The sequence below is a fragment of the Crocuta crocuta genome, unplaced genomic scaffold (genome assembly GCF_008692635.1).
Source record: "Crocuta crocuta isolate KB4526 unplaced genomic scaffold, BGI_CrCroc_1.0 scaffold41, whole genome shotgun sequence".
Taxonomy (NCBI): Eukaryota; Metazoa; Chordata; class Mammalia; order Carnivora; family Hyaenidae; genus Crocuta; species Crocuta crocuta.
This window is the reverse complement of record NW_027529428.1, coordinates 6,502,712-6,518,926: the sequence shown is the minus strand read 5'-3', so window position 1 is coordinate 6,518,926 and position 16,215 is coordinate 6,502,712. Positions and strand designations below refer to the sequence as shown.

At 41.7% G+C, this 16,215-nt stretch overlaps 1 protein-coding gene across 1 annotated transcript in view; it reads left to right on the top strand.

Annotated features, from left to right (window-relative positions):
* RORB (RAR related orphan receptor B) overlaps nucleotides 1–16,215 on the top strand; it is a 59,595-nt gene that overhangs the window by 32,605 nt on the left and 10,775 nt on the right. Inside the window, exons 5-9 of the mRNA XM_077759378.1 lie at nucleotides 4,425–4,551; nucleotides 5,952–6,084; nucleotides 9,660–9,767; nucleotides 11,249–11,359; nucleotides 14,702–14,814. Coding sequence (XP_077615504.1) covers nucleotides 4,425–4,551; nucleotides 5,952–6,084; nucleotides 9,660–9,767; nucleotides 11,249–11,359; nucleotides 14,702–14,814 — 592 coding nt within the window. The remainder of the gene's footprint in view (nucleotides 1–4,424; nucleotides 4,552–5,951; nucleotides 6,085–9,659; nucleotides 9,768–11,248; nucleotides 11,360–14,701; nucleotides 14,815–16,215) is intronic.

Genomic DNA, 16,215 nt, shown 5'->3' with positions numbered 1-16,215 from the left:
CGGGGGTAGAGAGAAAGTGAGAACAAGCCATTTTTCATCCAGTTTACAAATAGAAAATAAGGATCATGGACTTTATATTAGTCTGGGATTACACACCCAATTTTTCCTTGCCAGCATCAGCATTTGCATTTCACCTCACCAGGACTGAGAAGCAATGACTGAGCATTTAAACTGTTCTTTCTCATTCCTTGACATCGTTTTATAACCTAGCAAAGCAGCTTGCGTTGTCTTAGTGAGCTGGACAAACCTCTGTCTCACTGAACATGTACAGAACACATACAAAATCTTAACTCCTGAGAAAATGTAGCTCCATGTTCATATCCACTTAAGAAATCTCTAGCCTCATCCCTGACATCACAAAGAGCAGAGGGTAGAGTTCATGGACATTGCCTCTGACAATGCGCAACTTTCCCCTTCGTCAGTCACCTGGGCCATAACTGCTGCCGGACCCCTCATCCCGGCACCGTGCAGGCGGGCCCCGTCTTCAACATGTGCCATCCAGGGCCCAAGCTGGTCAGAGAATCCATGGAGAACCGGGCTGTGACAAGCAACTGCAATCCAAGTCCGGGAAACGGATGAAGGGTGTGCGATTGCCCAGAAAGATTCCCTATCCTCTGCTCTTTTACCTCAGTCTCTTTGTCTGGACTTCTCATGTGGTCAGTCCCCGGAGGGGACTGCGTTTACTATTACCTTTTCTGTTTTTCCAGGCAAGGACTCTTGAAAGTTCCTTTGGCTCCTAGCAGGAACTTTGTATACTGTGTTCTTTGTCTCTCCCTTTGTCCCCTCCTCTTAAATCCGTCTCCCCGTTTCACAACCGCAGAATCTCAGTCCAGGCAACCCATCTCCTCTGACGGCGGTGCATCTTTCTCATTGACAGAATGCGCCCTTGGGCCCTGCTCCCATGGGACCATGTCTAGCTTTACCCTCTGGTTTATTGACCTGAGTCTTGAGAGGGTTTTGCACGGGGCTCACCTCTGCATGGCAGACTCTGGAACAAAGTGGAGAATGGCTGTTCAGCATCTGCTGCTACTGTGTCTTTACCTTCGCTGATAGTTACAAATCTTATGTCAGCCAGAGATTTGCCTTCTATTTCTCACCACAGGGAGGTGGGAAATAATAGTGCGTGTTCAATGTTTGACCCCAAAGCCATTGTGAGTGCTTAGGCTTTAAGGTCTCAAGGCTTGTGAGTTCGAACCCCCACTACACTGTTCAAGCGCTGAGAGTCCAAAGTCTGCTTGGGATTCTTTCTCCCTCTCTCTCTGCCCCACCCTCGCTTGCATGTGCACTCTCTCTCTCAGAATAAACTAAAAAAAAAAAAAAAAAGATTTTTGAACAAAGGATCAGTATAAGCTTTCTCAAATCCTTTGTGAAATAAAGCAGAAAATGGAAGGGTGGGTGGGTGGAGGGATGGATGGATAGATGGACATTTTCAATATTACCTTAATTAACCCAACATTGGTTGAGCACCTTGAGTACTTAATTTTCTTTCTACACCCCCTCTGCCACATCTTCTGGTCATGTGCATCATGCTTCAGAACTGTCTTGAATCCAGAATCTCCTCATATCTTGCTTGAATGCTCACCGAAGCCTGATGAATCTCATGTACTCCCTAATGCCACTTCACCTTCGTACCATGGCCAAGGTCACCTTTGTAAGACAAGAGAACTGACCCTGTCCCTCTCCTGCTTCACAGCTTCTACTAGCTCCCAGTTGCCTAAAGAAAGGCAACTGGGAATCTGCTCCCAGACTCCTCAGCATGCCTTCCTCAGCTGTCGGGTCTCCGATGACAACATCCTTGCCTGATCTCATTTCTCCCCATCTCTCCACGCACTCTGTGCTGCACACACTACAGTGTTCTTGCTGGAAAAAGACAACCTGATTTCAAAACACCACTTGCTAGCTCTATAAAAATGGATCTAGAGTCATTCCCTCGTTTCCTCAGTAAAAGGGAAATTGGTTGTAAAAGGTAAGGACTGTAAAGATGTGAAATGTAATATGAGAAATTATCTAGCTCCTAACAAGCTTTCTATCTGTGCCTTGGTAATATCATTCCCTCTACCTGAGGTTTACCTTTCTCTTCTCCATGTGACAAACCTCTGCTCAGACCCAGATCAACAGGCATCTTCTCTATAGTTATTTTTTGGCCTCCTCCAGACTGAGTTAGGGACATTCTTCTTTGAGCTCCCACAATAACTTACGGGCACTTATTATATCATGATATGATACGATACAATACAATATGATATATGATATGATACATGATATTGTAAGATCCTTTTTAAAAAGAGAAAACATCCTTTTTCTAAAAAAATCTATACTTCAACCTGGTACATAATAGCCTTACAAAAAATATTTGTTAAATGAGTCTATGAAGACACTATGTTAGGCTCTGCAGTCCAGCTCTTAAAAGAACTCACACAACCTTGAAGGGTAAGGAGCAAACAGATTCACACAAATGACCACAGTGCAAGTCTGAGCGGAATAAAGGTTCTGGAAGGAGAATCAAGTGTAAAGGCAGCCGACCCCTCTACCAGAGGGCACAGGGGAGGAGGGAAAACTTTGCCAGTGATGGACATCTGAGCTGAGTCCTAAAACCTGTGTGTGGAGTTAACTTCCAATTTTGCCTTAATCTGTCCATGTATTTATTACGCCCACTCACTCTGCCTTATGCCCCATACCCCCAAGCGTTGGTGGCAGAAGGCTAGAGAACTTTTAAATCTTGGCCAGTAGTTCCCAGGAGATGTCATAAAGGAACAAGAGATAAAGAGTTTTTCATAATGCAATTTTGAGTGGCAGCTGTAGTTTTGCTTATAAACCCTGAAGCCTGTAAATTACTGACAGATCAGCATATCTTTGAAGATGAAAACAGACTACACCAAGAAGATAAAGGTTGGAAAACTAGAAAGCCATAGAAATCTTATGTTTTCATAATATACTTACTGAGGAATAGATATTTTTTTTTAGCTTCTAAGTAATTAGACTGCCCAAGTGAAATTGAAAAATGATGAACCATGACATACCAATCTATTTTAATATGATGTATAAAGTAATTCCTGCCCTTTTTTTTTACAACATAGGAGGATATTCAATAAAATTTTGAATATAGGTTTTTTTTAAAGAAAGGATTTTAGAATATGATAAGCAATGAAAGTCTAGAAATGCTGAATGCTAAACCCAATAGAGCAGAACTATAATCATAAGTTAGCATTTTGTAGCATCTTCTACACCTAACACTTTATGGTTCTGATTGAAAAACTAATAAATATTGAAATAGCCTCCATCATTTGCACTGACTCCAAAATTAAATACCTCTGTTTTGTGTCAATTGGAGTTATCACATTGCTTCCCCGATGACAAATTCTATAGAATGTCCTAATAATGATAATTGTAGCTAACATTTATTCAGTGTTTATAATGTGCCAGGCGATGGGATATACAAGGTTGTTTTGGGGTTGGTTTTTTTTTGCAAAGTTCATTAGAGGCGCAAGCTTACATTTTTTAATTCTCTACATCACCAAATCTCAATGTATTTCACACCACATATACCAGAAGCTTAGCGAGTTTAAAGGAAAGTACTTAAGCACTTAAGCTTTGAGAATTATCCTGGAGAAATTAAATATGGCTATTTAGAAAGAACTGAAATTGCATTTGAAATGGCATAACCTAAAACACTAGAAAAAAAATCTATTTCTGTATGAGCCAAGAACAGTTATTAGGCAGAAAATGTGGTCATCATTCTAGTCAGACCTCCCAACCGGAATCCCTCTGTACTTCGGTTTCCCAAGATGTTGCCTTCTTCGTGTGTTCAAGGAGCTCAGGAGATTTTGAGGGAACATCCTCTCAACTCTGTCTAACTTCAGGGAACTCACTGCAGATTTTGGGGAGAGCTGCTGTGTCTGCTTCTGTTGTTCAATTTCCATACGTCCAAATCCAGAATGTTCGGTATTTAAGATCTAATACCAAATACAATGCCGGCCCCCAAGGACCAACCGATTGTGTTTGTTCCTTCTTTTGGTGAATATAATCATTTTCTCTTTGTAACCTTTTTAAAGAAAAGTTATAGTGATTCTCAAGATATTTTAAAGCCTTTGGACTGTACATGTCAAGACTATTAGTGGACTTTTGGATCACAAAGCAGGAAACATGGTCATTTGTATTTATTTTTAAAATAATTATTTGAACACTTCACAACTCATAAGCCCTCAGATTTGTGACTGAAAAGGGGAAGAAAAGGCAGTAAATTTTGATTAAAAGAGAAAATTGAAAAAAAGGCAACAGTTTGGAGAGTGTTAGCTAGAGAGTAGTGTTAAAGATAGTCTAATACAACTGAGTGTCTCCAAAGGTATTCCAGGCGTAAACATCAAGCGCGTGTCTCTTTGCAGTGCGCGAATTTATTCACAAACCCTCAAACTGATATTCTTTCCCACAGATCGAATTGCACAGAACATCATTAAGTCCCATCTGGAGACGTGTCAGTACACCATGGAGGAACTGCACCAGCTGGCATGGCAGACCCACACCTACGAGGAAATCAAAGCCTATCAGAGCAAGGTACTCTGGGAAACTACGAGAATGTTCTCCCTGTGATCTCTCTACTTACGGCTTTCTCAAATCTCAGCACTATTGACATTTGGGGCTGGATAATCCTTTGTGTAGGGACTTGTCATGCACGTTGTAGGGTGGCTAGCATCATCCCTAGTCTCTACCCACTAGATGCCGGTAGCAACCCCCTCACACACACAGCTGTGACAATCAGGTGTCTCCAGATATTGCCAAGTGTTCCCTGGGGGGCAAAACCACCCCAATTAAAAAATCATTGCCCTATTTGAGTGACCGGGGAGACTGTGTCCACATCAGATGACTTTAGGGCCTTTTCACAGTGACTTTCTGGGGCCAGACAAAGAAGAGAAACGATTGAGAAATCATAGCAGTAATAATAGTTGCAAATTTATACTACAAAGATATGCAATAAAGCATCCTTAATGTTTTTCTTGCCCTACATATTTAAAAAGACCAAAGAGAAAAAAGACAACTCATCTCATATGACTATTATTCTTTCGATTGCTACTTTGTGTCCATTAGAGAAATTTTTAAGAGAAGAAATTTGTTTTTGTTATGTATTCACATTACTTTCCTGTGGAACTGATATCCACAATTACAAGATCTACTAGTAAATGACTGGCATTATCATTTTATTTTAAATAAAATATATAAATGTGTCTATCTAAACATGATTACAAAATACTGATTTTTCTCCATTGGAACAATCAAATCTTACCACTTTTATATAAATAAGGAGACAAAAGTATAGATATTGTTATGGGCAGTAAAAAGCAAAATGAATACACTTGGATTTATGTTTCCCGTTCCAAAGAAAATAATCCAAGGATCAATTGGATTACTGGATCAATATTGAATCAATCCTATATTACTTAAGAGAATGATTCGATGTGAGGTCTTTTCCCGTGAACTTCTTTTTATACCAACAAGCAATCTCCCTAAGTTCTGGAAAAAGAACACAATGTAAAAAATCTTACAAATTTGGTGTTTGTTAGGCACCCATGAAAATGACCAGACAGAAGCCTGGGAACGCAACCACTAGCCCTCAGGGCAAAAGTTTCTTTTCACAAAATGGACTAAGAGCTTGCATTTGTTTAGGTGAGCAGACAGAGGGAAAAGAGAGTAAAACAACTGTAAATACCTACCTTTACCTATTATCACAATGTTTCCATTAACTTAGTCTCAGTTCAGTGACCATTGTGCTGTAGCAGGGCTCAAACAGGGCAAATCAGGGTGTTAGAAAATTTCATCCACCTCTTTGGAAGGAGTGGGGTGGATTCCCACATTGGGCCCCCAGGGATGGGTAAGCTCCAGTAGGAAAAGTCTGCGTGTTTCGCGCACTCTCCACATTGTCTGCGCTCCATGTACATCGTGCGTCTCCTCTCTTGAAGTCCAGGGAAGCGCTGTGGCAGCAATGCGCCATCCAGATCACTCACGCCATCCAGTATGTGGTAGAGTTCGCGAAGCGGATAACGGGCTTCATGGAGCTCTGTCAAAATGACCAAATTCTACTTCTGAAGTCAGGTAAGCCAGGAGAAGGGTCATGGGTGGGGCCCTTGTTTAGACCCAGATGTGGTCAACCCTTCGCTCAGCATCGGCTCTAGAAGATCTTCCTTCCAGTATGTAGTTCATTTGTACCGCCCACACTGTCAGCCAACTCCCAAAGGAAACTCTCGGTAATAAAAATGCCCTGATACTCATTCAGTTCCCCTTTGAAGTCAAATACAATTTTGCTTATTGAAAGTGGAGCTATTAATTGTGGAGGCTGAGATACCCAGCTTGACAGGCAGTGCAAGTAATTAGCGTGTCAAGGTGGCTGAATTGCTGAGCTGGCTCTAAAATGCGCTGCTTGCCTTCTGTTGGGGGGGAAAAATTCCAGGCTAGCAGAGCTCTGCCTCTGTGGTCATTTCCAATCATTTTAATGAGGATAGCCTGCAGCCAGTATCCACCTGAGAAACTCCCTGAGCTCTGATCCTTCCCTCCCCTTCTTCCACACATGCTCTGTGACACACGCACACTTAGGAAGGAGCTCAAGACATTCTGCACATGACTGACCTCGCAGATGCTATTACCCAAACAGGAAACAAATTTTCTTTCTTTGACAACCCCGCCCCCTGCTTTGAAAGGACAAAATAAGAGCCATCATGGTGTTTGTTAACCCTCGTGGGCCTGGGGCAGAGTACTGAGTATAACATGTACACGTGTGCGTGTGATAACACACCTGTATATGTTAGTGTTTGCCCATGACGTCTCGTTTAGTCTCGTGACACCAGTATTGTTTCCATGTTCTAGAAGGAGGGGGAAGATTCAGAGAAGTGAAGGACTGTGTTCAGTATAACAAAGCATTAGCAAAGCTGGCGTTTGAACTTGGGCCAAAGAGAATAGGTATAAGTTGCTGCTGCTTCTTCACCACATGATTAAACTTGATGCAAACCTTGATCCAAGCATGAACTCGATCTATCAGGTACCTGTTGCTGGCTACAAGTGACCCCAAAACTTAGTTCAAATGACAGTAATCATTTATTTTGCTCCCAAAACTACAATTTGAGCTGAGCTCAGCAAGGAATGCTCCATGTGGCGTCTGCTGAGGCGACTTGACTGAAGGCAGGAGGAACTGCTTTTAAATGGTCTCCTTCACACAGCTGGCACTGTGTGCTGATTGACAGTCCCAAGTTGGTCAAGGCTCTGAGCCACAGGCCCCAGTTCCTATCCGTATCATCTCTCCACAGACCGCTTGGGCTGTTCATAGCATGGTTGCGAGGTTTCGAAAGCTAACCCTCCAGGAGAATAAGGCCAAAGTGCATAGCATTTTTTACCTTTAAAACTCATGCAGTGCTATTTCCACTCCATTCTGTTAGTCGAGGCAGCCATGACGGCCCACCTGGGCTCAAGGGTAGACGACATGGATCTTCCCTTTTTTTTTTTTTTTAAGTTTATTTATTTATTTCGAAAAAGAGAGAGAGACAGCAAACGGGAAAAGCAGAAAAAGAAGGAGAGAGAGAGAATCTCAAGCAGGCGCTGCGCCATCAGTGCCAAGCCCGACGCAGGGCTCAAACTCACAAACGGTGAGATCACGACCTGAGCCAAAAAACCAAGAGTCAGATGCTAACTGACTGAGCCACCCAGGTGCCCTGACATGGATCCTTCTTGATGGGGGAGTGGTAAGGCTCTTGAAAAGCATGTGGGATGGAAGATATTTTTGCAACTCTCTTTGGGAAAAAAAAAAAATCTGCCACACTCCATATGTGACCTTGAGCTAACCCTCTAGATGGCGGCTTCCCTATTTGCAAAATGAAGAGATGGACCAGAAAAAATGAATTCTAAACTTACAATTGCATCAGCAGCATCAAAGGAGATTATTGACCATTCTGAGTCCGAAGGCCCGTGGGTCTGAATCTCCTAGAAGGGAACCCACTTCACTGTATTTCTAGCTAAGTCTCAGATACAACCAGTCCGTAGATGGACATTGGAGAACCACTGCACCATATAATCTTTTAACATCTCTGCCTGCTGTAAAAATGTTGACTCTAATATAAAAGGCAGAGTACTTAATCTCCTTAAGCCTCCTGTAACTCACCTATCAGAAAGGGCTAATAAAACTCTCCCAGGGGGCACCTCGGTGGCTCAGTCAGTTAAGTGTCTGACCTCAGCTCAGATCATGATTTCACAGTTCATGAGTTCAAGCCCCACGTTTGGCTCTCTGCTATCAGTGTGGAGCTGGCCTCAGATCGTCTTTCTCTCTCTCTCAAGAAATAAATAAACATTAAAAAATTCACCTAAATTGGTATTGTAAGGAGCAAATAAAATAATGTAAGGGGACAGGGAAAGTGACTTCCACCCTATAAATTCTCAATAAGCAGCACCTATTATTGTTTTTGTCAGAAAAGCACTGTTTTAATTAATATTTACAAGTCTCCTATGTGTAAGCCCCTGTGCTAGGTGACATATAAGGGAAAGCAAGGAGAAATCAGCAGATCAAAACAATAAGACGGAGACATAAATATTATATGGCAGCAAAAAAATAAGACAGAGACATAAATATTACATGGAAGCATAAGAAAGGCTCCATGGATACCCTTGGGAACACCGTGGGTGTGGCCAAATCACCTGTATGACGCCCTCATGCAAATTTGTGGCTTCTGAGTCTGGCTGTCACCTTCCCACACACTATGGGGCAAAAGCCCATTTGTCCATAATGTGGAGAAACTGCACAACCATAGTTCCTCAGAGCATCAGTAAATGTTCGAGGGAAAAACAAAGGTAGCAAACTAATTCATTCAATAAATATTTATTGAATATTTATTTATGTGCCAGGAACTTTCCTAGGTCCTGGAGATATACTAGTGAATAAAATAACCACAACTCCCTGTGACTGCAGACAAAGGTCCCGCCCTCATGGGGCTAACCGTGATCTCAGAGAAATGCTGGGTCCATCGAGGTTGAACAAGTTGCTTCGTGTTGGGACTTTCCCAAGCCTTTGATCTGTGAATGTGGAGTATAACTCTCTAAAGTGAGATCATATTCAGCATTTTGCCAAAACTCATTTGACCAAGAAAACTTCATTTCAAAGACATTTACAAAGATGTAAATGGTGCCCTCAGGAAACACCCTGAAGGGGTTCCTGTGTAAAGTCATCCTGTGCTGAAATATACACAGAGGCTGTTGAAAACTGAAGTCCAGAGAGCAAGTTTTCCCAACAGCAAAATTTCTACAAATGTTGACAGGCTGGACTTCCCTGCTACAAAGCTCCTTGTGAATTCAGGAGTTGAAAATACCTTTAATACTCATCCCCCCCCCCAACCCTCCCTCCCAAAAAAACTATGGATGCTTCCCCAAACCATGTTGTTGCTGCCCTGCATTTTAGCCACCTTTAAAGTATATTTTTATCTTTAATTCCTCACATAAGCATGTAGAGAGCTTTCTTTCTAATATAGTTATCTTTTGCTTGGGAAGGTATCCTGAGGTATTTCTGACTGTGTGTGTCTATGTGTCTGCATGGGTGTGTTTTAAAGTTTTTTAAAAGTCTCGACCTATATACAATAACATATGCTTTATTATTGCACATGTATATCCATTTTGGTTTTTTTTTTTATGCATAGGTTGCCTGGAAGTAGTTTTAGTGAGAATGTGCCGTGCCTTCAATCCATTAAACAACACTGTTCTGTTTGAAGGAAAATATGGAGGAATGCAGATGTTCAAGGCCTTAGGTAAGTTTACCTTGGATGGTGACATAATTTTCTTAGCTGCCATCAGTTTCTCCACTCAGATCGAAGTGGGTAAATGAAATGCCTTGATTCTTTAATGTGAACTGGTATCTCATTTGATAAGGTCTAGACCAGTTGAGCCTTCAATATTTTATCTAACTCTTGAGATCTTATAATCGTGCATCCTACTATGAAAGGCAGGAGAGAACTACAGACCCCATTGAGATTGACCATACTTCATTTAGAAATCAATGAAGAACTGAGATGCCTTCTAGATCTTTCCTTGTAGGATCAACTTTTATTTTCCCTTCTAGCTTACTGCCCCACAGAGTATATTACATAGGCCTGTGGTGGTCCCTGGGTGATCTCTTAAGTTTCTTTTGTAAATTCACAATCATTAGTTAAGATATTTAATTAAAAGAAGACTTCTTCACTGGCTTCTCACTAAAAGCACTGACTTTCTTCCTCTTAAGTCATGAAGTTCTGAAAGCACAGATAGAGTAGATGCCAACCTGCCCCAAATGATCTCCAGACCATTCCCGTGGGTGGGCATGGACAGAGTCAGTCTTCGGGAGTGTCATGTATCATTCACATCCAGTCATCAGTACACGGTGCAGATAAGAAGAACGTTAGCAAAGATGGGTCGATGCCAGGAAAGGTTTTCACGATTGACAGTGCCACTTGTTCCATACCCTGCCCACGGACATCACGGAAGGCCAGTGCCCTTTCACCTTTTGTGCTGTTAGTTGATACGGTAGCTAACAGCAAGTTTGTCCGACTGGTAGCATTTCCCTTCTTCAGTGATACACATCCATGTCATCTACAAGGCTAGACTTTCAAGAAAGGAGGAAAAGCCTTGGCAAGAAACTCGGGTATATTTCCAGCTTCATAAAATAAACATTTGCCAAGGATCCGTGTAGGGATGAAGCATTATTTTGCCAAAGTTCACAATTGCTAAGCAACTGACCTCCGAAGCATCCATTAGAAAGGAGAAATCAATGAATGCCTGCCCCCTCCGTAATATTTCCAGGGAAGTTACCAACTTGAAAGGCACCTCATCTTCAATCTATAAGATGTTTTTAACATCTCAGTTTGAGGCCTCTGGGCATTTTACATGGCCAGGTTCAAGTGCAACTAAGACTGACAGCCCTTGGCCCCTTATGTATCATGTGTTAGGTTTTCTGTCAATGCTGCCTCTATACCAAAGGATCCCCAAATCATGTATTTAATTTTCTAGCTGGAGCTCATTTCAACATTACAAGATTAGATTTCGTTTCTATCTTCCCAGTGGAATATGGCAATGGGCATACACCATTTCTGTCAGCCACTCATTGGTGACGTCAACTTTCGTACTTGATTGAGATGTTTCCCAGTTTCCTCGTTCTATAATTATTAGGAACTCGCAAATATTGTCGCCCAGTGTGCAAGTCCTTGAGTGACTTTTGACTATGGGACTTTCTTACTATTGCCCCATTCTCTTACAGGTTCTGATGACCTAGTGAATGAAGCATTTGACTTTGCAAAGAATTTGTGTTCCTTGCAGCTGACTGAGGAGGAGATTGCTTTGTTCTCATCTGCTGTTCTGATATCCCCAGGTAGGGAGGTCTGAGGCTCTGTCTTTAAAAAAAAAAAAAATATATATATATATATCCTGTCTTTAACATGGATTATACCCCCTAAACGTAGGTAGTCAGCAGAAATTGAAGAGAATTATGTTTGCTTTGACAAGCTTGTGGTATTTATGGACCATTCAAAGGAAGGTAGCCTTAAAATACTTAAAATGACCCATTTTTCCCCACAAGCAAGAGTAGGATGTGTGGTAAGGGTCACTCCAGATTCAGACAAGCAAAAATATTTCTTAACAGATAAATGAGGACAGACAGCGGCCTGAGTTACAGCTAAGTCCTATTTTGATTTTGAGAAATAAAAGACATTAAAAAAAATGCCCAGGAAGTAAAGTGAGACTTAGTAGAAATACATTTAAATGGGAGATTCAGCATGAGGACACAGGTAAATAAAACATACACCTTCTTCTCTTTAAATACCTCTTGTGTTGGCTTCTCCACCTAAATTAGGGATAGTAGGGGCTTTAAAAGGAGGTGAGGACAACAGAGAGGAAAATGACTCCATCTAAAGACTGGAAAAGGAGGGGCGCCTGGGTGGCTTAGTCGGTTAAGCGTCCGACTTTTGCTTGGGTCATGATCTCGCAGTTCGTGGGTTCGAGCCCCGCGTCGGGCTCTGTGCTGACTGCCAGCTCAGAGCCTGGAGCCTGTTTCAGCCTGTGACTCCCTCTCTCTCTGACCCTCCCCTGCTCACGCTGTCTCTCTCTCTCTCTCCTAAAAATAAATAAAACATTAAAAAAAAAAAAAAGACTGGAAAAGGAAGCATCTCTGACATGGCAGTAGACATTCTAGAATGGGGATCTGTCATCATTTATCTCTGAGACCCTAAACGCTTGACCCCTTAGACCCTCTGTTTCCTCACCTATCAAGTCATAGGGCTGGACTTCATTATAATAAAGATCATGCCTACCTAGCTCTAAAATGCAATAACATACCAAACTTTTCAAAGAAGGTAAGGGGTGACATCTTTAGACCACATAGAACCATAGCAATTGAAATGCTATTTAAAAGTATACACCAGCTCGAGGGGCGCCTGGGTGGCTTAGTCGGTTAAGCATCCGACTTTCGCTTAGGTCATGATCTCGCAGTTCGTGGGTTCGAGCCCCGCGTCGGGCTCTGTGCTGACTGCCAGCTCAGAGCCTGGAGCCTGTTTCAGAGTCTGTATCTCCCTCTCTCTCTGACCCTCCCCTGCTCACGCTGTCTCTCTCTCTCTCCTAGAAATAAATAAAAATACTTAAAAAAAAAAGTATACACCAGCTCAAAAATGTGTAGATTCCTAATAAATACATGGCTCCTACTTCAGCCAGGATGAGAACTCGGAGTCTCTCAGCTGTCTGCTCGGTTAGATTTGGCAGTACCATTTACAGTTCTCTATTGGAACACATTCCTAATAAGGTTTATAGCCAAGAGCCTCGTTCTTTCTATAAACTTCATCTCAGAGATGAGATCCCTTCTTATACCTTAACATAGTTTTCTGTGGGGCTGGAAGAAATGAACCTTACCTGTGATGGTCCACATTGGCATGTTACTCTGGTGAGGTCTACCAATAATACCAGCTTCTACACTTCCTATCAGTGAGGCTTGATCTGTTTATTTTTAAGTGTTCTGAAGATTTTTTTTTACATTTGCTTCTGTTTTTTATTTAACCACATTATCAAAAATGGAAATTATCACTTGGCATGTTATCTCTAACAGTTTCTTTTGTGGCTCTGTCTACAATCAAGCTGTTCTTCTAGGCCTCTTTTGGTTTCCCTTTTTTTTTTTTTTTTTTTGAACCCTACCAAGTTTCCCAGGCCTGAAAGTATACAGATAAATGGGGGAAATGACAAGAAAGATTTATTTCGGCTAGCAACCGCATGCCAAATAATTTTCCTTGCTGTCATTTTCTCGTTGCATTTGACTGTTTCTATGGGATATAGTTCAATGGAAGACTCACTCCAAGCCTGTGGCTTTGGGATGAGGGAGGCAGCTTCATTCAGGTTCCTGGTTACTCGAAGAACATGTTGCAAAAGTCCACTGTCCTTGTTAGATAGGTTTGTAATAAGCCAGGAAATTCCTAGCAGCAAACACTTAAGACATAGTATATCAAACCTAAATAGTCCATGAAGATAACTGCCCGAGACGTAAGGCAAGCCTGTTGCTTATGGGTCAGAACTCAGTTGGACTATGAGCCTTTTTCCAAAAAGAACACACGATAGACATCAAATTCTGCTGAGTGTGGAGACGGGACATTTCTTATTCTACCTAGTGGAAAATCTTCCAGCCCTGGTAGCAGACTCACCTAAGAGGCTTCTGCACCTCTCAAATACCTCATCTGCCACCCTGGCCTAATGCCATATTCCATAAGAGAGGAAAGACGGATAGATGCCCCGCTCTATCTCGTGCCAGACCCCACCCTTTCCCCAGTTCTTGCCCTAATAGCCGCTCTCTGTTCAGCTCCACATAGTTTAGGGAAGGGAGAGGGAGGGAAGCCTAATTTATTCTGATTGACAATTGTCACTGAGGGCTTTTGTGCTCCCTTACGTAAGGGTTTGCTTAACTGTTGGCTGGACTTGTCCTTACCCTGTCTAGGATTACAGAATTGAGTTTCTCACCTGACCTGAACTGTGTTCAGATGGATCATTTCCAAGTTCTTTTCCATGAGTATTTGTTCAGCATTTGGAGCCTCTAGATGTCTCTTCATTGAAGCTCCAACCTGAGGCATTGGTGCCGGGCTGAATTTAGTCATCATGGTGTATAAAGCTTCTAGGAAGAAAGGAAGGAAGGAGAGTGGGTGGGAGGGAGTGAAGAGAGGGAGGAAGGAAAAGAGAAAAGAATGTGGGATGGGAGAAAGGAAAAGATGAATTATCTTATCCACCATTTTAAAATTCCATGTAGAAAAAGAGCTTAATTAAATTGGGGGGCTTCCATGTTTGAAACTGATACATGTGTATTCTATGAATTATAGCACAAATTTAAAAGGGAAGGGGAGTGTTGAATACCAAAAATATTCCTGTGCAGTAGATTTTCTTGCTTCTATAATTCATTTTCTTCACAAGTCATTAACCTCTACTTTGAAAGAATCTAAGGATATGTTCCCCCAAAAGAGTGAGAGAGATAAATTGTCACAGACAATAAAAAACATACTGGTGTTTTTTAGAACCGTTGGGTCCTTACTTCCATTCTCATTTCCTATGTCACTGTATCTGGCATTACTGTCATCAGGGTATTTTTTATAAAATATGGATGGTTTATGTAAACTGAAACTAAGCACTCATGTATGTAGAGGAAAAGTCACATCCACTCCCCTCTTACCTAATTCTTTTCCTTTGTCAGACCGAGCCTGGCTGATAGAACCAAGGAAGGTCCAGAAGCTTCAGGAAAAAATTTATTTTGCACTTCAACATGTGATTCAGAAGAATCACCTGGATGATGAGACCTTGGCCAAGGTAGGTCCTCAGATCATAGGCCTGTGGTCATCAAAGGAAGCACAGTGACCAAAAAGGGCAAGTTATAAAGCAAGGGCATTTCTCAGTAGCAACAATTTCTGGAAGTTACCAAAGATGCATAAACATTGAGGTGCCCATTTTAAAAGGGAGACTTGTAAATTATCACAGATTGAAAGGAGAATGACTTTCTTAGGGAAGGATGATAGTGATGGATCTGAACCCCAAGCATAGAAAGACAAAGCAAAGAAACCGGGAATGTTTTACCTGAAGAACAAAAGCATGAGGCAAGGGATCAAGCCCTCAGAAATGACATGGGATGAAGGAGGAGACTTCGTGTCACTTCAGAAGTCAGATGTGGGCCAAAGTGAAGAGCAAGTAGATTTTTATTCAAAATCAGAAAACTATAAAATGATAAGAGGGGCGCCTGGGTGACTCAGTCGGTTAAGCGGTCGGGATTGGCTCAGGTCATGATCTTGCGGTTCCTGAGTTTGAGCCCCTGTGTCAGGCTCTGTGCTGACAGCTCAGATCCTAGAGCCTGCTTCAGATTCTGCGTCTCCCTCTCCCTCTGCCCCTCCCCTTCTCGCACTCTGTCTCTCTCTCTTATAAATAACGTTTAAAAAAAAATTTAATGATAAAAATTGCTGATGAGAGGGGTACACCACGGTGAGGTAGTGAGCTCCCTGGCATTGGTCAGATTCTAGTAGATACTTTTTGCTTTCCTCTCAGGTGTCTTGTAAATCAGAGTCCTTCCCAGAGTCGAAGACTAGACTGAGTACTTGTCACTTATCCTTCAGTCCTAATCTTTTCACACAAGATTTGCCCTGGGGTCCCTTCAGAATGGTAAAGGATCCCAGGGGCAAAATCCATACAACCTGCCACCAATTTCTTGGTTCAGCTCAATTACCAATAGTGATCTTTAAGAAGAGTACTGAGAAGAGATGTTTACCGGAGTAGAATTCTCATAAGAGGAAGAAGTAATTTTTCTAATGATTGACGCTCAGCATTATTTTAGATCTTAAAGTATCTTTGATTTCTTAAGAACTGGACTTGTTTAGAGGGTAAGCTACTAGGAAATGGGAGAATATTCGTGGTTAAAGATGATAGGAATCCTAGTCTATATTTATAAACAGTAAAACCCTCCCACTTTGCTCTTAAAGTTCTTTATTTTTTTTAAAAAAAGGAGGGGAAGACTATCTGAGATATTATCAGATACGACTTCACAGATACAGAGATGCTTATTTAAAAAACCCTCTATGAATTAAATATGCTGTTTCATTATGGTAACGTTTTATTAAAAGTGAACGCTTCATTTTTACACTGTAGAGTGATAGTTACCTTTGGTAGAACTTTCTACTTTTTGTGTGGGCAAGGACAAATCATCTGCTCTCTGCACCTCTGTTT